This window comes from Vulpes vulpes, chromosome 12 (assembly GCF_048418805.1).
Source record: "Vulpes vulpes isolate BD-2025 chromosome 12, VulVul3, whole genome shotgun sequence".
NCBI classification, from domain to species: Eukaryota; Metazoa; Chordata; class Mammalia; order Carnivora; family Canidae; genus Vulpes; species Vulpes vulpes.
Genome location: NC_132791.1, coordinates 133,772 through 157,108, shown reverse-complemented (window position 1 = coordinate 157,108; position 23,337 = coordinate 133,772). Strand labels below are relative to the sequence as shown.

The 23,337-nt window shown below is 41.4% G+C and overlaps 1 protein-coding gene across 1 annotated transcript in view; it reads right to left on the bottom strand.

Annotated features, from left to right (window-relative positions):
* Positions 1-1,605: 1,605 nt before the first annotated feature.
* The window catches only part of LOC112923002 (glycosyltransferase 6 domain-containing protein 1-like), a 28,856-nt gene continuing 7,124 nt past the window's right edge, over positions 1,606-23,337 (bottom strand). Inside the window, exons 2-4 of the mRNA XM_072731761.1 lie at positions 12,855-12,899; positions 3,987-4,124; positions 1,606-2,272 (exon numbers count right to left, since the gene is read on the bottom strand). Of these exons, the coding sequence (XP_072587862.1) occupies positions 1,606-2,272; positions 3,987-4,124; positions 12,855-12,899 (850 nt within the window). The remainder of the gene's footprint in view (positions 2,273-3,986; positions 4,125-12,854; positions 12,900-23,337) is intronic.

The window sequence follows — 23,337 nt, the reverse complement described above, 5'->3', positions numbered from 1 at the left end:
AATTATTTTTTTATTGTATCCTGGAAATTTTGAATATTCAGTTTTGAGACTTTGTATCCTACTTAAGTTTTTTATCTCAGCAGCTAGTCACCCTGTTTATGTTTAGTGCATCGTCCCTCGCTTTCTTTGCTGGGCTGTGGCTCCAATGATAATGTAGGGTTCAGAGCTTGTCTAGTGCTGTTCTGGTCCGTTTCATTCACCTGGTATCATCAGGGCTCCTGCTTTATTGCACTGATGCTGCCTGCGGGGCCGGGGTGCACTTTGCCAGGCAGGTCCTGAGAGGGGGTGTGTGTGGGGGAGATGCCAGTCTGTGGGACAGTGGGTGCTTCCCTGAGCCTGTTCTCTGGGCCACCCTGTGCCTACCTAATCACTGCTGCTATTGTCTGAGGGAGTGCAATGGGCTCTCCTGGTTCCCCAGTGCCTCTAGGTGGTGGGTGCAGGATGCTGGGCATGTGGGACAGGGTGTTTTCCAGGTCATCTCTCTAAGTCAACTGGTGCTCACAGGCTTCTTACTCCATCCCTGCCAGTGCTCCTGACGGAGAAAAGCATGTACCTGGGCCTCCTTCTGCCTCTGGTGGTAGTCCTCTTGGGTAAAGTCCCAAGAGATGCTAGAATGGGTCTTCCTTTACTGCTGAGTGGAGGCCCAGGGGACACTGGGCCTCTTGGAGCTTCTGGATGGGATTCTCTACCTCTCTCTCTCTGTGCAGGTGCTGCTGGTGTAGGCAGAGCAGGCCAGGCCTCTGATGAGCTGTCTCTTTCCTGGGCCCTTTTCTAGCTAGCTTTTCTAGAGCTTTTTTTTTTTTTTTTCTTTGCCTTTTGGTGGTTCTGTGGAGCTGTGTGCCTCTCCAGTGCCTAGTCTGGGATATATGGGAGATAAGAGAAATCCCAGGGAACTCTCTGACGTGTTGTTCCTTAAGTCCTAAGGTCCCTAGCCAGTCTGCTCTCCTTTTAGAGTCCTCTTACGGTCGCCTGTAATTATTGCCAGGATTTCTCTCTCCGTCTGCTCCTCCCCGCCTCAAAAAAAAAAAAAAAAAAAAAAAAGAATGAATCCAATGTCTTTGTAGCAATAGAGGTATGATGTTTTTGGTAGAACGTCTCTAGTTTAGCTAAGTTCAATCAGATAATAGATTAAATACTAATTGAGATGAAATACAAGCAGTGTATATCTCCCAAACACTTAAAAAGAGTATTTTATGAGTGAGTTGATGAATATTTATTTTTTCCCTTGCATATATCCCTTTGACACTGTGTATGTATGTGTACGTGTATCTATCTATCATCTATCTGTCCATCTATCCATCTTTATTTTCTGAACTAGAGTCTGGGTGTGTTTCTTCATTTTATGCCTCTAAAAGTATTTCTACATTATTTATAATATATAGATAATAACAGCACTGGTACATTAACATTAAATCAATATTCATTTATTCTTAATCCACTTTAGGTAGATTTAGATGGTTCAAAATTGCAAGGAGAAAAACAATTTATTTGGAAGATTGCACATTTTTGTAAGTTTCTAGAACACAGAAACATTTAATAAGTTTTATATTTGAGGAATTATTGTGATGATTCACTTATTAATCCATAAATCTAATAATATAAGCATCAAATACTTGCTGACTGCCATGCTATCTTCACACGTTTAATCTGTGGGGGAGTTCTAAAATTTAGATCCCAATTGTATTCTGGTGATAACAACTTAGTGGGTTTATTGATAAACAAATATTTGTTTAGGTAACATTCATATGTGCTCTGAAGTCCTCTTCTGGTGTCGTTTTGAATTCCTTTTATATATTCTTCAGTGAAGGCTAAAACCTCACGGGGTGTGCCACCAAAAATTGCACTATGGTAATAGAAATCTCCCTCTCCAGGAGGGATGAAAGCTGCTGATTTAGATCTTCTCTCATAAGGGAAGTTTTTGGCATGTCCAAAATACCACCATGCGTGGAGTTGGGCTACAGACTTGCCCAGGTTTTCCACCCCAAAGTTATTCTTGAAGATCTGGTTTACAGACATACTGAAGAGAAAGTCAACTTCATACTGGATGTGTCCTAGGATGTATACACTGAAGTTCCTCATGTATATGTAATTTAAGTCCTTCCACGTATGTTGTTTGAATATAATACATAGTTTAAGTGTTCGCAGGGGGCCTAACTTTATGGGAGGTAGTTTGGAGAAGTCATCCATCAAGATGTAAAAGATAACACTGTAGCCTTTCATGAAGTGTTTATTAGCAGAGTGGATGAACTGTTGCAGGTACTGATCTACAAACCTGTGAAACACGGAAAACAAAACACTTATTTTGCTAAAACTCATCAGGAGAACACACGTCATTTAAACATGCTGTCTAGGGATCCCTGGGTGGCGCAGCGGTTTGGCGCCTGCCTTTGGCCCAGGGCGCGATCCTGGAGACCCGGGATCGAATCCCACATCGGGCTCCCGGTGCATGGAGCCTGCTTCTCCCTCTGCCTATGTCTCTGCCTCTCTCTCTCTCTCTGTGACTATCATAAATAAATAAAGATTTAAAAAAAAGTTTAAAAAAAAATAAACATGCTGTCTAGAAGAGAAACCTCACAGAGGAAGACACAGACATGGCCAACACGCACATGAGAAAATGCTCCGCATCACTGGCCATCAGGGAAATACAAATCAAAACCACAATGAGATACCACCTCACACCAGTGAGAATGGGGAAAGTTAACAAGGCAGGAAACCACAAATGTTGGAGAGGATGCGGAGAAAGGGGAACCCTCTTACACTGTTGGTGGGAATGTGAACTGGTGCAGCCACTCTGGAAAACTGTGTGGAGGTTCCTCAAAGAGTTAAGAATAGACCTGCCCTACGACCCAGCAATTGCACTGCTGGGTGTTTACCCCAAAGATACAGATGCAGTGAAACGCCGGGACACCTGCACCCCGATGTTTCTAGCAGCAATGTCCACAACAGCCAAACTGTGGAAGGAGCCTTGGTGTCCATCGAAAGATGATGGATAAAGAAGATGTGGTCTATGTATACACTGGAGTATTCCTCAGCCATTAGAAACGACAAATACCCACCATTTGCTTCAACGTGGATGGAACTGGAGGGTATTATGCTGAGTGAAGTAAGTCAATCGAAGGACAAACATTGTATGTTCTCATGCATTTGGGGAGTATAAATAATAGTGAAAGGGAATAGAAGGGAAGGGAGAAGAAATGAGTGGGAAATATCAGAGAGGGAGACAGAACATGAAGACTCCTAACTCTGGGAAATGAACTAGGGGTGGGGGAAGGGGAGGAGGGAGGGGGTGAGGGTGAATGGGTGACGGGCACTGAGGGGGACGCTTGACGGGATGAGCACTGGGTGTTATTCTGTATGTTGGCAAATTGAACACCAATAAAAAATAAATTTATTAAAAAAAAGATACAGCATAGGGAATATAGTCAGAGGTATTGTAATAGCACTGTGTGGTGACATGGTAGCTACATCTGTGGTGAGCATAACAAAACATATAGACTTGTCAAATCACTATGTTGTACACCTGAGACTATTGTAACACTGTATGTCAACTATACTCAAATACAAAATTTTTAAATAAAAAATAAAATAAAAAAAAATAAAATAAATAAAATAAAATAAAATAAACATGCTGTCTAACACGTTTTTGTTGCTAAAGAACTACCAGTAGGCAGGAGCAGAGAAGTTGGGTCTAGAGGCTTAACTGTGTTGGTTAGTGAAAAAGGAGGTAGTAAGCCTGGGGGCCTGAGAAGAGCCATAAAGTTGGTTGAGAAGAAAGGAAAAGAGATCTAAGTGGATAGTAATAAAGAGAGGCTAAGTCGTGTAAAGGACTTGGCTGTGGCTGGAGAAAATAACCGATACACGTGATTATGCAATCCGCCGGAAATCATGATCAGGATTAATTGTGAGGAACTCTTTCGATGTCGAGTTCTTGGGCGCTCATCTATGTTTTTCCAGAATAAAAAAGGAGGAATGTCAGTAGCACCTACTTGCCCATAGCAAACACAGCCAAGCCTATGGTGATGTTCAGCCTCTTGTAGTACTTCTCCAGGACTTGTCTATTGTAAGTTCCTTCCCATATGATCGGTGCAAACCAGTCAGTTGTTTTTACATCAGGACGTTTTTTGTTGAACAAAAAGAAACAAATTAGGCAGGGACCACTTTATCACGACAACAGAAGTTGTGGGCCAAGTGATAATCGCTAAGGATACGGTGCTCACCCTGTGCCAGGCACGGTGAGGAAAAGCTTTGCAGCGTTCATTTGACCCTCGCAGTGGCCTACAGTCTGAGCGCCACCATAGCCCTGTGTTTCTTATGAGGAGATGCGAGTGCAGATTGGTCGAGTCAGTGACACGGCTAACAAACGGCAGAGTCGGGATCCGAGGCCAGCCAGCTGGCCTTCCCAGTCTGGCCTTCCCAGTCTGGGCTTCGGTCGGTCCACCGAGACTGCCTTTGGAGCCCAGGGATGTTGTTCCCTTGAGCTCTGACTGTCATTATTGCCTAGAGCAGCACCACCGCCTGCACGTGTCCTCCTCCCTCTTCTCCTGGGAGACCTACACTGCCTTCTTCCCACCCTTCCTGCTGCTCTACAGGCCCAGCAGTGCGACCTGGAAGGGAGTAAGATTAGTCCAAAACAGGAGGCTAGTATTAGGTTTGCTCCTAATAATAACAAAATAATGCAGAAGCGGCAGTGTTAGTGATGATAAATAAAAAACAAAGCAAGCAAACAAAAGTAATAATAACAGTTCAGCCGGAGGCAGAGCATTAAACTGTTAAACCAAATTAACACCTTCAGTTCGGAAGGAATTGAATACAAAATGAGAAGCCATTTGGCTTTTGGTGATTACAGGTTTTATTTACAAATCCAGACCCAGACAAGATTCGGCAACCCTTAATACTACATTAATAATAATAAAAAAAATTCTTTAGGGACTTTTTTTTTAAAACTTCCACATTTATTTGTTGTACATTTATTTTTAAACCTTTCTTGTAGTTGATAATCACACACTTCTTTTTGACTCCATCAAGTCTCAAACTCCACCTAAATATTGGCCAGATGTGCCCTCATCACAGTGACACAGGCACATCACAGATGCAAATGGGTATCGATTTGAGAAGACAAGCATTTGAAGAGTATCCCTCTCTCTTCATTAGATCAAAGATTCCCTGGTAGAACAAAAAGAACTTCTGAAAGCACAAGGCGGTCAGAAACTTAGGCTTAGAAGTTGTTTGATGAGAGAAGAGGAGGGAGCAGGAGACCCGTAGGAGTCAGAGATTCCTGTTGCAAGTGTGGGGGCGGCTGCGGCCCAGGGCACGGTGTGCGGTGTGCGGGAGGTGCTGGGCCAGCAGGAGGACAAGCTGGTCTGTCCCCTGAGGCAGACAGGCCTTGCCCGGTCTCCACTGTGGCTGCCTCACTGTCTCCGTGTAAGGTGGCCCAGCTACTTGGGGTCCAGTGGGGTTTACGCGTGGGCCCAGTGCTGTGGACATCCCCTTGCTAAAACTGAGCTCTAGCCGGTGCTGAGCAGCCAACTTGCCAACAACAGGGGCCGTCAGAGCCCACGGGTGACACCGTCTCCCAGGGGGACCAGCTAACCAAATGATGGCGGGTTGATACATTAGACTGTGAAGAAAGGGACAAAACTCTTCCCTCCGGGGAATGTTTTATGTTCTGGGTAGAAATTTGCTTTTCCTGCCTACAAATCTGTCAGCTTTGTTGACTTGCAGAATATTTTCCCCAGAATATCTTATTAACTGCCATTGAGTCGCACGTAACATTGCCTCCTTCCAAGGTGCTCATTTGATGGTGAACGTGGTGCAGCAGTTGGCCTGCTGCCATGAAGTTCTCTGGCCCGACCGTGTGCCGCGCTGTCCGGAGGCAGCTGACCTGGTGGAAAGTGGAATAGCCAGGAAAAGTCTCCATTTCAGTGTCAGTTCTGAGATGAATTCCCTGAGAAGGTGGAGAAACGGTTCTGTAGTCGTACGCCCTTGACGCTGCGAATCAGGGAGCAACGCGACGCACCGTTTCTTCCAAAGCTAAAATGCGCAGTTCCTAGAACAAGGTGGATGTTGGGATGTTCCTGCTCACAGGTATGTCTAATGGTTCACTTATGGAATGTTCACTTGCCTTCGTTGTGCCCTTGGGTTCATCACGTTTAGTGCTCTCAGTTCCCCCGGGAGGAGTCTTTCCTCTAGGAAACAAGTCCTGGTCCTGCTAACCTGATAGCAGGTCACGCTGTGGCTCCCCGTGCTGCTGGGCCAACAGGCAGGAAACAGCATTGCCGCGCGGGCTGGCATGACTGGTCTCCCGCGCCAGGAAGATACAGTGACGGCCAGGAGGGCTTCATATCCAGTGCAGGAGACTCGGGGTTGCCCCTACTCCTCTCATTTCCAGTAATAATGATCAGTGGGAAATTGTGGCAACTTCATAAGGTCAGACCACCAAGGGAATCAGTCTTCAGGGCTGGAGGTTTGAGTCACCCCATCAGACGGAAACTCTGGCCTTCAAAGGGGTTAGCGGAGGATGAAGACACTATAGGGCGAGGATTATTAGCTACCTCCTTTTATTGCCAACCACCTGTACAGCTACAGGAGCGGGACTGCAGCTGTGATTTGCTGTGTTAATTATTTGCCCCCTTCACCGCCTTATAGAAGGGTGCTAGACAACGCAAGTATTACAGTTTAGGTTGGGAATATGGCTGGATCACCATCCCCTTGATGATACCCCCTGATTGATGTGACTTTTTTTTTTTAATTTTTTATTTATTTATGATAGTCACAGAGAGAGAGAGAGAGAGAGAGAGGCAGAGACACAGGCGGAGGGAGAAGCAGGCTCCATGCACCGGGAGCCTGATGTGGGATTCGATCCCGGGTCTCCAGGATCGCGCCCTGGGCCAAAGGCAGGCGCCAAACCGCTGCGCCACCCAGGGATCCCCTGATGTGACTTTTTATTTCCCCTGTTTGGGGAACATGAGCTTCTCCATCTAAATCAAATTTGAGAAATGATGCTTAGTTGCAAAAAGGATGGATTGTATCAATTATTCTCCGTTTACCATTCCACTCTCCACCCTCAGTCTGTCTCTACCTTGCCTGCCCTGGGAGCAGACTGATCACCCCAAGTTCCCTGCCCTCCGACTTGCAGTAGGTTCCACCAACATAAAGGTCGGGGGCAGGAAAAGAGGCTGCCTGTTTTCTTCGCTCCCAGCTTTGTTGAGATCTTGACACTGGCTGTGTCCACATACAACCACCGCTTCTGCTGGGCAGCCCTTTCCTGGTTCCAGAAATCCCTGGTCTCCAGGAACACTGTCTCTCCCCTCGTCCCTTTAGGCGGACGATGGTCACAGCTTCTTGCTGTTGCAAGCTTCTGGATGCCTCCATATCCTTTGCTGGGTCTCTTAACCTTGTTCAAATCTCTGCCAACCATCCCTTCACTAAAGTTACTTCATCTCACTTGAGTTGTTTCCCTCATACCCGGATAGATTCCATATCTGAGGAGCTTAGAAAATGCTTCATGAGACCTGAGCGGATGGTCCTCGGCAGGATACAAAGTGACCTACCGTCGAAGTATATTGTTAACAATGGAAATTTGCAGAAGGAAGGTGCAGATGAGGGTGCTGAAGTGTCACAGTCTATAGAGTATCCCAGGGATAAGGTAGAAAGAAGCGTGATAATGAAGGAGGGAAATTCTATACATGGCCCAAGACAGGCACATTCTTAATAGAGAGAGAGTAGGTGCTAAGATGATTAGAAGTGACTTCAGCGCTAGAAGCTAAGATTTGATGAGATGAGACCGTGATCATGATCATGAGGTGTGATCGTGTCCCTTTGACATGGGAGGTATAATTTGTTCAAAAAGTAGTTCTGGAGAGACAGGGTGGGGACTCTTCCTGTAAGTCAAGGTTATACTGATGTGTATCTGGTTTTAGGAAACAGAACACAAGTCTAAAAAGTATAAGAAGCAGAAGTGATGTCCTAGAGATTAAATATACCCTGAGCGGGTAGATCACGGTGGCAGCAGAGAATTTCCCGGGGCTGTAGCTCATCTGCACTCCTGCCCCTCAGCGAGTTTCCCGCCTCCCTCCTTCCTGGTCAGATTGTGGGGTCAGCGGCCGGTTCGTGCCCTTTTCTTCCTGCCGTATTGGTAGAATTCCAGCCATAATATGTGTGCGATATGCACATATGCTGAAATACAGGCATATATCCAAGCTTTTAAAATCTTGTTTATTTTAGGGCAGCCTGGGGGGCTCAGCTGTTTAGCACCTGCCTTCAGCCCAGGCCGTGACCCTGGGTCCTGGGATCGAGTCCCACGTCGGGCTCCCTGCGTGGGGCCTGGTTCTCCTTCTGCCTGTGTCTCTGCCTCTCTCTGGGTCTCTCATGAATAAATAAATAAAATCTTTTTTAAAAAATCTGGTTTATTTTATAATGAGATAATGCATCCTTTTCTACACCTTGCCTTTCTACTCAGCACGAGTTTGTGGAAATCCTTCCGGGCTATCGGGGCTAGTTCTTATTCACTCTGTGTAAAGGCCGCACAATATTCCAAGCTGTGGACAGTTATTTAGCCATTTCCTTATGAATAGATTTTCATTTTACTTCTGTGATTTCTGTCATTATGAAAAAATGATGCAAGAAAAAAAAAAGAAAAAAAGAAAAAATGATGCAACAGACCTTGATCTTATGTCTTTAGGTGTTGTTGCTGTTACTTTTACTGGCTGGACCCAGGAGGAGGATTGCTGTATACTTATGTTCATTTTTTTTAATTTTTATTTATTTATGATAGTCACAGAGAGAAAGAGAGAGACAGAGACACAGGCAGAGGGAGAAGCAGGCTCCATGCACCGGGAGCCCGACGTGGGATTTGATCCTGGGTCTCCAGGATCGCCCCCTGGGCCAAAGGCAGGCACCAAACCACTGCGCCACCCAGGGATCCCCCATATGTTCATTTTTAATAGTTGTTACCTGGGGCTCCTGGGTGGCTCAGTCGGTTAAGTGCCTATTCTTGGTTTCAGCTCAGGTTGTGATGTGATGGGTCATGAGATCGAGTCCCTTTGGGGCTGTGTGCTCCGGGGTGTCTGCTTGAAGATTCTTTCCCTCTGCTTCTCCCCCGCCCCCCACTCACTCACACTCTCTCAAATAAATAAATCTTTTAAAAAAGAATTATCCACAAAAAAAAAGAATTATCCACTTGCTTTTTTAAAGGGTAGGCTGCAATACTTCACTGTCCTACCAGCATTTCCCCATTACTATTAGGTTATTACTTTAAAAAGATTTCAGTTTGATGGGTATAAGTAATAGCTCATTATTACACTACATTTCTCTGAATTTGAGTATCTTTTCATATACTTACAGGTGATCTCTAATCTGCTCTAATGTAAGTTTAATATATATATATACATACATACATATATCTTAGAGAGAGCATGAGCAGAGGTGGGGGCAGGTAGGAAGAGGGGAGGAATCTCAAGCAGGCTCCACTCTCAGCGCAGATCCCAGTGTTGGGCTTCATCTCACAACGCTGAGATCATGACCTGAGCTGAAATCAAGAGTCACATGTTTAACTGACTGAGCCACCCAGACACCCCAAGTTTCATATTTTTCTGTTGAATTACTAATTTTTTCTCAGTTCATAAAAATTCCTTATATTTAGATAATTACTCTATTACCCGTATTACAAATAATTTTTTCCCAGATTTTTTGTCTATTAAATTTTTGTTTTAAACCAAATAAAAGTCAAAAATTTTTATATAGTGAAATATGTCTTTTTAAATAGTAGATTTCCAGCATTAATTCAGAAGATTTCCTTCCTACCTAGACTTTACATGTCGTCATACTGATTTTCTAACAAAAATTTTTATCACTTTACTTTTTACAATTAAGTCTATAATCCATCAGGATTTTTTTAATTCATGAGAGACATAGACAGAGAGAGGCAGGGACAGAGGGAGAAGCAGGCTCCCTGTGGGGAGCCCAATGTGGACTCGATCCCAGAACCCAGATCACGCCCTGAGAGTGAGGCAGACGCTCAACTGCTGAGCCACCCAGGTGTCCCTCCATCAGGAATTTATCCTTATTTATGCCATAATATTAAGGTTCCATTCCCCACCACCTACTTAGACTGCCACTAGTATCTGTATAATTTATGAAATAATCCATCCTTTCCTTACTGATTTTTTTTTTGACAGTTAAGTACCAAGATCTTTATTCTCAGACCTGATGTTCCATCTGTGACTACAGATGACGTGTCACTATTTTGAGAACATCTCCACTCTTGGCAAGTCTTCAGCCACAAGGTTACACCTTATTCTCATCATAACAAGATAAATTAATCAGACTGAAAGAGGATTAAGAAGATACACTGAAGATAAAAGCAAAGGAGAACATTTTACAAGCTTAGCATCCCAGATGCCCTACAGGTTAAGTTTCAGATTTACAAGAGTAGCGACAGAACCGTATAATTTCAGTGAAAATCAATGTAAGTTAGATCTTTTTTAAAAAGGGGAAAGGGGTTTAGAAATACTAGGTCAGGCAAGCACGCAAACTTCAGAATATAAAAAAATGCAAGGCCTGGTTGTCCAAACAAATATATCCCTCAGGAGAAGAACTGATTTTAAAATACCATTTTTTGTTATATATCAACTTTGATACATACTTTACTACTCCTCTGATCTATCCCAGGTTGATTTGATCACAAGGATGCTAAAATATGTTTGGATATTTAAGGCAAAATCCTCTTAAATTTTTTATTTTTCACACTTTTATCAGCTGTTCTGAGATAATTATTCTTTTGTATGTACGTTAAGCTTATAGTTTTTTCTACTTAAGAAGAACCAAAATGAACTTCTTCTCTGATATCTCAATATTGAAGAGGTAATTTCATTTTAAACTAAAAGCCAAAGTGATGCTTCATAATAAGGCACAATGCCTTCTACCAGTACTATTACATTGTTATGAAGTGCTATCATTTCAGTTAAACAGAGGGTCTCATGTATTTATTTATTTTACAAAGATTGAACCTCTACTATGTCTATGCTTTTTTTTTTCTAGGCACATTCTCATGGGAGAGGCGGATAATAAATGAATAAGCAAGCAAATATACATTATGTCAAATGTTGATGAGAGCAATGGAAAAAAAACAAATCTGGGTAAGGGAGAAAGGGAATGGGTGTGCTGGTGTGTATGGAGTGATTAGAGAAGGCTTCACTGATAAAATAACATTTGAGTAGAGTCCTGAGGGAAGTGAAAGAATGAGCCGTTTCACTGTTTGGAGGATGAATGGTCCAGGCAGAAAAACCGCAGGTGCAAAGATCCCCATGTGAGAGCATGCTTGAGGTATCCAAAGAACAACAAGGAGCCAGCATGTTTGGAGTGAAGAGAGGGAAACAGTAGTTGAAAGTGAGGTCAGAGGTGGATGTTGGGCAGCTATTTTATCTATAATTTTTTGTATTTTAAACTCTTTGAACTCTTTGGAAAGGCCTTTTACAAGAGTGTTACTTCTTAATGATCATAATAACACAAACCTAGAAACAGTTCAAGTGCCCACTACTAAGACAATGGATGAACAAACTGTGGTATATTTCTATAGTCAACTATTGTGCAGCCATCAAAATGAATGATGGTAATATGCAATTTGGACGAATCTTAGCAATCTAATATTAAGGATCAGAATAAGTCCCTGGTGATTACACACAGCGTTATATCTTTAGAAAGTTACCAACAGCTAAAATTTAAAGATGTATTTTTTTCCAGAATACAGTCGGAAGACCTACATTTATATTAAAAACAGAGAAAGCAAGGGGATGATAAAGCAGGATTCAGGATGCAGGTTGGTTCAAGGCAGAGGGTGAGGAGACTGAATGGGGTTACTGGAAAAGGCAGAGCTGGATGTTGAAGTTCTTGTTTCACTGAAAATAAGAAAAAAAAAATAACCAAGCAAGAAGGTACACGAATAATGTGGGCAGATCTTGCATAACATAATGATGAGAGTGAGTCATGAAGCAAAGATTATTATTTAATTCTATGCACTTGAGGCTATTTTAAAAACATAAATATGGAAAAAGAATTCACAGAATATGAAATACAAACACAGAACACATATATAAAAGATGACCAAATTCAATAATAGTTACAGAAATGCAAATTGAATTGAGATGTTTTAACTAACAGTTTTGCCAATAACAAAATGTTTAATACTACTAGAATAGAATGTAAATTTATAAAACAAAATATTTTTACAGTTATCCACTGTGGACTAGAAAATTAATGGTATAATTATTAAAAGGCAACTTAGCAACCTGAATAAAAATGTAAAATGTCTACATCTCTTAAACTAATGATGTTACAGTAAGTATTCATCATACAGATAAGAGGATACAAAAATACGTGTACGAGAATGTTCATCAAAGCATGACTTATAATAGCTCTCAAATTGCAGACGATTCAAAACCAACAGGGAATTGGCTATATAAATTATGGTATATAGCCATAAAATAGAATATTTGATAACCATTATAAAGAATGAGACTCTCCCCCAAGTGTTAATGCCAAAATCAAGAGGAGTCATTAATGGCATTTTCAGTCTGCTACTAAAAAGATTTTTTTTTCTTTCCCCTAATAAAACCAGGAATGTTAGACTAGATAACAGTTTTCTTATTATGACCCCCAATTGCCTGATTCTTGGTAAATAGACATCAGGTTTATATATAAAAGCCTTAAAAATTCAAACTCCTAAGGCCTGGAGGCTTCTAGGATAGGTACAATTTGATGATGGAAAAAAAATCTTCCCCGTTTAAATTGAGTAGTCTATTATTATTATTATTATTATTATTATGTGTATGTGTGTGTAGAATATTTTTTCTTATTTAGGATTAAACCAGTCTGAGAGCTGAGGTTCTTCGGCTTCATGATCCCTGGGTACAAAGAGAAAGTCAAGTTAAGAGTAATCCACTTATTTAGCAAGTAATTTTTGTGACCCTATCATATGGCAGGCACTATTTGGTGCTGGTTCTATAACTATGAACATTTAGATGCCCTCAGGAAGCCAATCGACTAGCTGGAAAGACAGCAGTCAACGTACAATTACAGTACAGAGTGTTAACTACTAATAGGGAAAAACACATCTCCAAGGGGAGCATATAAACAGTGCATCCAACCTAGATATGGGGTTAAGGGAAAGCACTTGGAGATGAAATATGTAAACTGGGTCTGGAAGGATAAGAGCTAGTTCAGGAAAGTTATGTAGGCAAGAAACAGTATGGGTCTTGAATGGGGGATATATAACAGAGCAAGAAAAATAATGTGTATTTAGACAAAAATACAGATTTAATTCATTTATCATGTATTACTATATGATAGATACTTAATTATGTGTTAAAGGGGTTAGAGTAGGGATCTAGATGTTTATCTTTAATTTTCACTTAAAGATAGGAATCACCTAAAATCTTGTTTTACCTTTAAGTTATTTATTTAATTAACAAGTCTATGAAGGAACTTCACTTTCATAAACTGGGGATATTTTGTAAAATAAGAATAACTTTGGGATCCCTGGGTGGCGCAGCGGTTTGGCGCCTGCCTTTGGCCCAGGGTGCGATCCTGGAGACCGGGATCGAATCCCACATCGGGCTCCCAGTGCATGGAGCCTGCTTCTCCCTCCGCCTGTGTCTCTGCCTCTCTCTCTCTCTCTGTGTGACTATCATAAAAAAAAAAAAAAAAGAATAACTTTAAGTGACTAGTACTTCTAGAAAAATGGAAGAGATACTAATTTTCCCCATTCCCAACACTTAGTGTAGCTAAAAACCCGGGAGATTACATATAAAACAAAAGAAGACTCTGAAAGGAGATGAGAAGAAAGCAGATCAGGTTTTCTGGCACATATAGCCCAGATTGGGTGCCAGAGAAGCTAGCAATCCAGAGACGCATGGGCACAGACCAAAAAAAATAAATAAATAAAAAACCCTGAATAAAGGCTGCTCTTGATAGCTAAGGGCCACCCACCAAGGCAGAGAACTTGTAGGTACTACTCACTGTTTTCCAGGCCAATACTACGGAAAAACCGTGGCCCCATATCCATCTCTCCAGCAAAGGCCAAGTAGAGAGCCTAGATTTCTACCCTCACCAGACCATAAATGAGAATCCCCTCCCTCCCCCACCGGTGTGGAGTTAAAGGAGTTTAATGGGGGTTAAAACTGTCACCACTGCTCAGCAGTTGTAGCAGTCCCCCTGTGGTTGTGTCAGTAGAGACCACGTGGGGGTCCCAAACTCTCATCCCTGCTCATTAGTAACAAGGAGCCCCTCCTCATTGAGTTTCAAGGGAGGCAGAGTCAAGTGTCAAAAGTTTCATCCCTCAAGTGACAGAAATGAGGTGGTGCCATTCTATTTCCCAGCTGCAGCAATGTTAGAGGATGCCTGTGAAAACAAAAGATTTAAATAAGACCCAGAGTTTTGTAATACCCCAAATTGTCCAAGTTTCAATGAAAACAAATCACTTATCATACCAAGAATCAGGAAGATCTCAATGTGATTGAGAAAGGATAATCTATAGATGGCATGATAACACAATTATAATTATCTGACAAGGAATTTGAAGCAGCTGCTTGTAAAAGTGCTTCAATGAGAAATTGCAAGCACTTGAAACGTGAAAAAATAGGAAGTCACAGCAAAGCAATAGAAAGTCTTATTAAAGATATGGAAGATGTAAAGAAGAACCAAATGGAAATTTTAGAACTTAAAATATAAAACTGAAATAAAAATTCAAGAAATAGGCTCAACAGCAGAATGGAGAGGATGGAGGAAAGAATCAGCGAACTTGAAGATAGAATAACAAATCACTCAACCTGAACAACAGAAAAAAACCGGGGGGGGGGGAGTGGTGGGTGGCGTGGGGAGGGAAAAAGAACAAGCCTCAGAGATATGTAGGACCAAAACAAAAGATCTAACATCCCAAAAAGAAAGAAAGAGGATGGGGCTGAAAAAGTATTAAAAATATGACTGAACATGCCCCCCAACATACAGATTCAAGAAGCTGAGTGAACCCCAAACAGGATAATCTTAAAAGATGCAAAGTAACATTACTAGCCAAATTTCTGAAAGCTAAAGGTGAAGAGAAAGCTAAACATGAAAATAATCTTGAAAACAGAAATGATTCACCTATAGGGGAAAATTAATTTGAATGAAAATGGATTTTTTTTATTAGAAACTATGGACCCAAAAGGAAGTGGAACAATATTTTTCAGATGCTGTAAGAAAAGAGCTGTCATCCAAAATGTCCCCCAGTAGAGGCACCTGGTTGGAGCAGTCAGTTAAGTGCCTGACTCTTGGTTTAGTCTTGGGTAGTGATCTCTGGGCCATGAGATTAAGCCCCGTGTCAGGCTCTGTGCTCAGCAGCGAGTCTACTTGAGATTGTTTCTCCCTCTCCCTTTGCTGCTCCCACTAATGCTCTCTCTCAAATAAAGAAATCAGTCTTTTTTAAAAACTCCCCCAATAGGTAGGTAATGGTTAAACAAACTTTGGCACATCCCTTCATGGAATACTACAGAGCAACAAAAAAGGAGTGATCTATTGAGATAAAAAGGTGGCTGGATCTCAAAAGCATTATTCTGGGTGAAAAAAAGCTCATTTCAATAGATCACATACTTCCATTTATAAAACATTCCCAAAGTGACAGAATTATAAAGATAAGAATAGGTTCGTGATACTAGGGGTTAGAAAAGGTTGAGGAGAGGAGGTTGGGAGTGAGTGTAATTGGTAGGTCAGATGAGGTCTTTGTGGTGATGAATAGTTTTGTGTATTGATTGCTGTGGCAGTCTACAAACCTACACACATGATAAGATGGTGTATAATTATATATATATACTGTCCCCAGCATCAATTTCCCGTTTTGATATTGCATGACAATTATGTAGATGTAACACTGGGGGAATTTGAGTGAAGGGTACATGTGACCTCGTTACTGTCTTTGCAACTTCCTGTGAATCCATAATTACAAAATCAAATATTAAATAATAACTTTGAAAGTGCATCCCATTTTGACATTTCAGAAGTGTTTTTAGCCAAAAATATTTTAATAAAGGATTGCTCAAGACTCATGCTTTTTCAAAATCCAATTTGTCCACCATGCCTAACTTCATTAAAAATGTATAGTGACAAATGGAGAACTTTTTTAAAAGCTTATTTTTTGGGGGGGAGTTGGTTTCACTAATTTCTTGGGTTCTACAAAATGGTCATTGTAGAAAATATGGCGGACTACATGGTCTATTAATCTACAGGAAAATATCATCCAGACAGAGATACTTAAACTATAGCAAATGTAAAAAAATCTGTCTGGTATAAGCAGGTGAGTGTGTTGAGGGAGCAAAATTTGGAGACCTGCACACACACACGTTCATGCAAACTCATATACGGGTACATGTACACGTGCCTCAAATATTTCCAAACTGATACTCAGGAAATTTGTCTATGGTTGTCTCTAGAGATTTCTGCCCAGTTTTCTGCTCCTGTTGACTGCCATCACCATTAGAACTCACTTGACTCCAGGCAGTTTGCCCTCAGTGCAGTTTGTAGACTACTTACAGAACAAAGATTCTTACCAGCAGAAATTTGTCTCCTGTAGATGGTTGTTCATTCTTTACATAAATGAAAAAAGATACTTTAGTGTTGAATTTGAACAAATGCCCATGCAAATGGGAATAACAAAAAATCTGGAATTCGAATCCATTCACTTACCCACTTGTTAGCCAAATAATTACTGAATATCTACTATGTGCCAGGCATAATGCTATGGTTCTGGATACATGGCATCCAGTTCTGACATGGCATTGTAGGTCTGGAATCCAGGCCTGCAACGAGCTGTGGTCTCCTAGTTTCTGTTTGACTGAGTCCATTATCTTCAAAAAGATTATAATAATATTATTACAAGTGACAACAAGTCCTTTACACCCTGGGAGGTAACATCTAGAACATGATACCAAAGCCAGGTTTGTTTCAAAAGACATCCGCTCGCACAATATAGCTGATTTGCCAATAGCAGTCAGGAACGTTGGTTTGCTTAAAGAGAATAAAGAGGAAGGCATGGAGGAGGGGAGAATTGGAATTTTTCTATGAGAGAATTCTAGCAGCTTAACATATTCCCGGTACAGCTGTTTCTGTAGCGGGTTACTCTGAGTCTTGTTCCTATCAGGTGGGACACTGTCATAACTTTAAGCTAAAATGTACCTAAAATAGTGCCCAACACTCTCTATGTTCTTATCTTGCCTTATTTCTTTCTTCATAGCTTCTTATATAAAATACAAAGCTCCTGACCTTATATTATATATTCCTTTGCTTATTATCCATCTTCTCCACCTAGAATATAAAGCTGCGTAAGAGCAGTCACTTTGGGTGGCCGTTTTACTGTTTTCCCAGCACCTAGCACAGGACCTGGTGCCAAAAAGATGCTCAGTAAATATTTGTTGAATGTTGAAAAGTAAAAGGATATATTTATAATTTAAATAGTTCCTCAAAGAGGAGACAATCTCCAATTAACTTAGGGAGTGTATATTAACAATTTTTGGACAAAACTCTGCATTTAAGATCAACTCTGCCAATCATTAAAGATGGTGATTCAGGGATACCTGGGGGGCTCAGCGGTTGAGCATCTGCCTTCGACCCAGGGCGTGACCCCGGGGTCCTGGGTCCAGTCCCACATGGGGTTCCCCCCAGGGAGCCTGCTTCTCCCTCTGCCTGCATCTCTGCCTCTCTCTCTCTGGGTCTCTCATGGATCAATAAATAAATTCTTTTAAAAAAAGGTGATGATTCATCAATCTTTTATATTTACCGGGAATGATACTTAATCAATATCAGCAATAAAGCAAATGAAGTTAATAACAGCATCTTCCATTTAGAGTTCATTCTCCCCTAAGGAAAAAAAAAAAGAGGAGAAAAGGAGGGTTTTTTTTTGGAAAGTAAGAAACAACTTCCTTGCCATCTTCTAATTAACTAATCAGGGAATCAATTTATGGAAATTTGGCCACCAAAGTGTCTGATTTCTAATTCTAGAATGCTTGGCTTCAGGAAGAAGGCAGATTTAGGGAAACCACATATTTTGTTTGAAGTGCCTACAAAAATGTCAGGATGCTGACTGATACTTTTTAGATCCGATGCAGAATGTCTGTAAGATTCCTTTTCCTTTATCAAAGTCCACCTTGAATGCCTAAAGGAAATGCAGTAAAACTGTCATTCTTTTCCACTTATGCTTTTGAGAAAAGAAAATGATGTCCTTATGATGTTTTTATGCAATGGAATATATTCTTCCCTCAAAGTTTATTTTTATATATTTTTTCCTCACAAAGGTATGAAGACTAATAATTTATTCAAAGACTATAGGACTAGTAACCCTAAAAAACATACGAGCTTTCTTAAAGGTATTTTCTTGTAAACAGTGATATAAAATCTAAAATAAAGGCACTACACTCCAAAATAGAATATTTGGCTCCAGCCAATGCACTGAGCTTGTGCTGAAGGTGTTAGATAGGGTTTCTCTTTGCCTATGGGGCGTCTCCCTGGCTTAGTGGAGCATGTGACTCTTGATCTTGGGGTCATCAGTTTGAGCCCAACATTGGGGGTAGAGTTTACTTAAGGAAAAAAAAGGATTTCTATTGACAAGCATAAATTGGTTTTCAGTAGGCATCATCCAAGAACAGGTCCTGCTTTTGGGTTATGTGTTGGAGTAAAATGGAGGCCTCTGATACTTACTTTTTAAACACTTATGTAATGAGCAAGATGCTTAGATCTGACCTTCCAACATGGTGGCCACTAGCAACAAGTGACTAGTAAGTGCTTGAAATAATGCTAGTCCAAACAGTGGAGTTTGAAGACTCATTATTGAAAAAATAACGTAAGATATCTCATTAATGATTGTGTATATTGATGAAATGTTGGAATGAAATTTTGGATATGGTGGATTAAATAAAATATTTAAATGAATTTAATCTGTTTCTTCTTTTTACCTCTTTCAATATGGCTTCTAGAATGTTTAAAGTTACAAGTGTGGTTTGCATTATATTTCTGTTGGACTGTTCTATAGACAATACCAGACCGGGAAGGCTTGAATTTGACACAATTTTAGTTCCAACAATTAGTTGGACAATTAGTTCTACAATTTAGTTCCAACAATGTGGAATTTTTAAATTCACCTTTTAAATTTAAAAATATTACAGGGGCATGGGTGGCTCTGTCAGTTAAGTGTCCAACTCTTAGTTTTGGCTCAGGTCATGATCTCCGGGTCCTGGGATCCAGCCCGATGTCATGCTCCGAGCTCAGCAGGGAGTCTCCTTGGGGATTTTCTCTCTCTCCCTCTCCTTCTGCTCCTCCCTCCGCTTGCACTCTCTTTCTTTCAGGTAAATAAATCTTAAAAAAAAACAAAAAGAGTTATCCTATGTATGGGGTAAGAGTCCATCTGTCAGATTATTTTCTGAGAGCGCACCTTCAAAGATACTATTCTTAAGGGCCTGTAATATGTTGAAATGTCACCTATTTTGTACAATATACTTTTAAGGCAAGGTCTGGGAATGACCCCTACCTGTGATTTTGCCAAATTGTCCACCTTTTATACAGTTTCTCCCTAAGAGCCTTACCTTTAGTTTTGGTGATGTAAAAAGAAGAAGTCCTAGGGTGTTTCCCAATCACTACATTTTTGAATCTGTATTTTAAAAATCAGATATTGTAAAATACTCTCCTTATGTTTGAATCTTTTGCTTGTGGTGATGTCACCAGACTCTTGATGATGAAAGCATTAGAAAGTCACAATGATACTGTCGTAATGATACATGTGGTCGCAAGTTCTCCTTGCTGCCAGATGGTGGAACTTTGTCCCATTTGAAAAAGGGTTTTTAAAAATGGTTTGCTTTTAGTTTCCTTTGTTGTGTTTCCTTATCTTTCTTGATGACTGATTTTTACTTACAGAAATGTATTTTGAATACATTGTGCTGTGAGTGTATGTAGGTATCAATAAATGACAAAAAACATGCGCCCTCTTTTTCCGCATCCTCTTTTAGTCATTGTCCAACTATCCCAGGTAAAGCTAATTCCTTCTTATCCTTTCTAGGAATGTTTTATGAGTACTTTCTGATTGTCAAAGTAACACATTTTCATGTTACAAAATTTGTCAAGTGCATAAAACCACAAACAAGAAAATGATAATCAAATGTAATCACCCTCTTCTGAGATAATCACTCTTAATTTAAGATAGCGTGTACCTTTATTATATTATTCTTCTTTTAATTGAGTTCGATTTGCCAACGTACAGTCTAACACCCAGTGCTCATCCCATCAAGTGTCCCCCTCAGTGCCCATCGCCCACTCACCCCATCCCCCCACGCGCCTCCCCTTCCACAACGCTGTGTTTGTTTCCCAGAGTTAGGAGTCTCTCATGGTTTGTCTCCCTCTCTAATTTTTCCCACTCAGTTCCTCTCCTTTCACTATTTCTTATATTCCCCGCATGAGTGAGACCATATAATGTTTGTCCTTCTCCGATTGACTTACTTCACTCAGCATAATACCCTCCAGTTCCATCCACGTCGAAGCACATGGTGGGTATTTGTCGTTTCTAATGGCTGAGGAATATTCCATTGTATACAGAGACCACATCTTCTGTATCCATCATCTTTCGATGGACACCGAGGCTCCTTCCACAGTTTGGCTATTGTGGCCATTGCTGCTAGAAACATCGGGGTGCAGGTGTCCCGGCGTTTCATTGCATCTGAATCTTTGGGGTAAATCCCCAGCAGTGCAATTGCTGGGTCGTAGGGCAGGTCTATTTTTAACTCTTTGAGGAACCTCCACACAGTTTTCCAGAGTGGCTGCACCAGTTCACATTCCCACCAACAGTGCAGGAGGGTTCCCCTTTCTCCGCATCCTCTCCAACATTTGTGGTTTCCTGCCTTGTTAATTTTCCCCATTCTCACTGGTGTGAGGTGGGATCTCATTGTGGTTTTGATTTGTATTTCCCTGATGGCCAGTGATGCGGAGCATTTTCTCATGTGCGTGTTGGCCATGTCTTTGTCTTCCTCTGTGAGATTTCTGTTCGTGTCTTTTGCCCATTTCATGGTGGATTGTTTGTTTCTTTGCTGTTGAGTTTAATAAGTTTTTTATAGATCTTGGAAACTAGCCCTTTATCTGATACCTCATTTGCAAATATCTTCTCCCATCTGTAGGTTGTCTTTGAGTTTTGTTGACTGTTTCTTTTGCTGTGCAGAAGCTTTTTAAAAATTTTTATTTCTTTTTGTTGCCTGATTGCTGAGGCTTAGACTTCTAGTACTATGTTGAGTAGCAGTGGTGAGAGTGGACATCCCTGTCATGTTCCTGATCTTAGGGGAAAGTCTCCCAGTGTTTCCCCATTGAGAATGATATTTGCTGTAGGTTTTTTGTAGATGGCTTTTAAGATACTCTTCTTTTGAAATAGTTTTTTCTTTTTGAAAAAGAAAGACACATACACAGTAAAAAATTCAGAGGGGCACCTGGGTGGCTCAGTCGGTTAAGAGTCTGCCTTCAGCTGAAGTCATAATCCCAGGGTCCTAGGATGAAGCCCTGCGTTGGGCTCCCGGCTCAGAGGGGAGTCTGCTTCTCCCTTTCCTTTTTTTTTTTTTTTTTTAAAGATTTTATTATTTATGAGAGACACACAGAGGGAGGCAGAGACACAGGCAGAGGGAGAAGCAGGCTCCCTCTGGGGAGCCCGATGCCGGACTCGATTCTGGGACCCCAGGATCACGCCCTGGGCTGGAAGGCAGACGCTGAACCGCTGAGCCACCCAGGCGTCCCTGCTTCTCCTTTTCCTCGCCGCCCACCCCCCCATTTGTGCTCTCTCTAGATCTCTCTTTCTCTCTCAAATAAGTAAATCAAATCTTTCAAAAAAAGAAAAAGCTGTTCATGACGGCTCATAGTAGTTTTCTTGGTTGTAGCCAAAAGGCGGAACCGACAAATGCTCATCAATAAGTGAATGGATGAACAAACTATGGCGTGTCCTTGTGATGGAATAGTACTTAGCACTGATATGTGCAACAACATAAATGAACCTTAAAATAATGATGCTGTGAAAGAGACCAGACCAAAAAAGGTCACATACTGTGTAATTCTGTTTATATAAAATTCCTAAATATGCAAAACTGTTAAACTACAGAATGCATGTTTTTATGTTTTATATGCCCAGAAACCCAAACACCATTTATAGGGAATCTTAAATTCAAGAAGCAAGAGCATCCTTATGTTCACTGTGGAAGGTGCAATAGGCAGAAATTTCCTCTCCCCATCCTTTGCAGCTAAATGGTGAACCCACAACCTAAACTCCTGGCATTCTAATCAGATTCTCCTACCTGGGACTTTGAACCTTAAGGGGGTTCAATTTGAAATTATGTGTAACAGAGTCAAGGGCTAACGTTACGCAAGATATTTTCAAAGGCATGGAGATCAGCAGGGCGATAACGGTGTTGGGATCAGCCATTGGTATTCAGATTGTACCTGTGGCAGGATCTTACCTGTGTATTTCCCCCACAGGAAACACACAAATACCCACCATTTGCTTCGAGGTGGATGGACCTGGAGGGTGTTATGCTGAGTGAACTAAGTCAATTGGAGCAGGACAAACATTATATGGTCTCATTCATTTGGGGAATATAAAAAATAGTGAAAGGGAATAAAGGGGAAAGGAGAGAGAATGAGTGAAAATATCAGCGAGGATGACAGAACACGAGAGACTCCTAACTCTGGGAAATGAACTAGGGGTGGTGGAAGGGGAGGTGGGCGGGGGGTGGGGGTGACTGGGTGACGGGCACTGAGGTGGGCACTGACGGGATGAGCACTGGGTGTTATTCTATATGTTGGCAAATTGAACACCAATAAAAAATAAATTTATTTAAAAAAAGGAAATACACAATCTGCGTACTGTCCATTTGTATTTCCTGGTTTTAATTTTTAAAAAAGATTTTATTTATTCCTGAGAGACGGGGAGAGAGAGGCAGAGACACAGGCAGAGGGAGAAGCAGGCTCCATGCAGGGAGCCCAACATGGGACTGGATCCCGGGTCTCCAGGATCACGCCCTGGGTGGAAGGCAGACGCTAAACCACTGAGCCACCCGGGGATCCCCTCCATTTATATTTCTTTTCCAGCAGTTACTTGCTAAGGATGGTGAGCTGCTTCCTACTCTTCTGTAGTAAACATTGCTGTCACTCATCACTGCTTTCTAGCCCTTTTGCATTTAGCAAGGGCGTGTGATCATTCCAGGCTGAGGCACCGAAGAGCCCCTGCGTGATTCTCCGGTATGTCTCTTCCCTTGACACTGTGACAAGAACTATCACAGATAGTGGACTCTCCATTGTTCT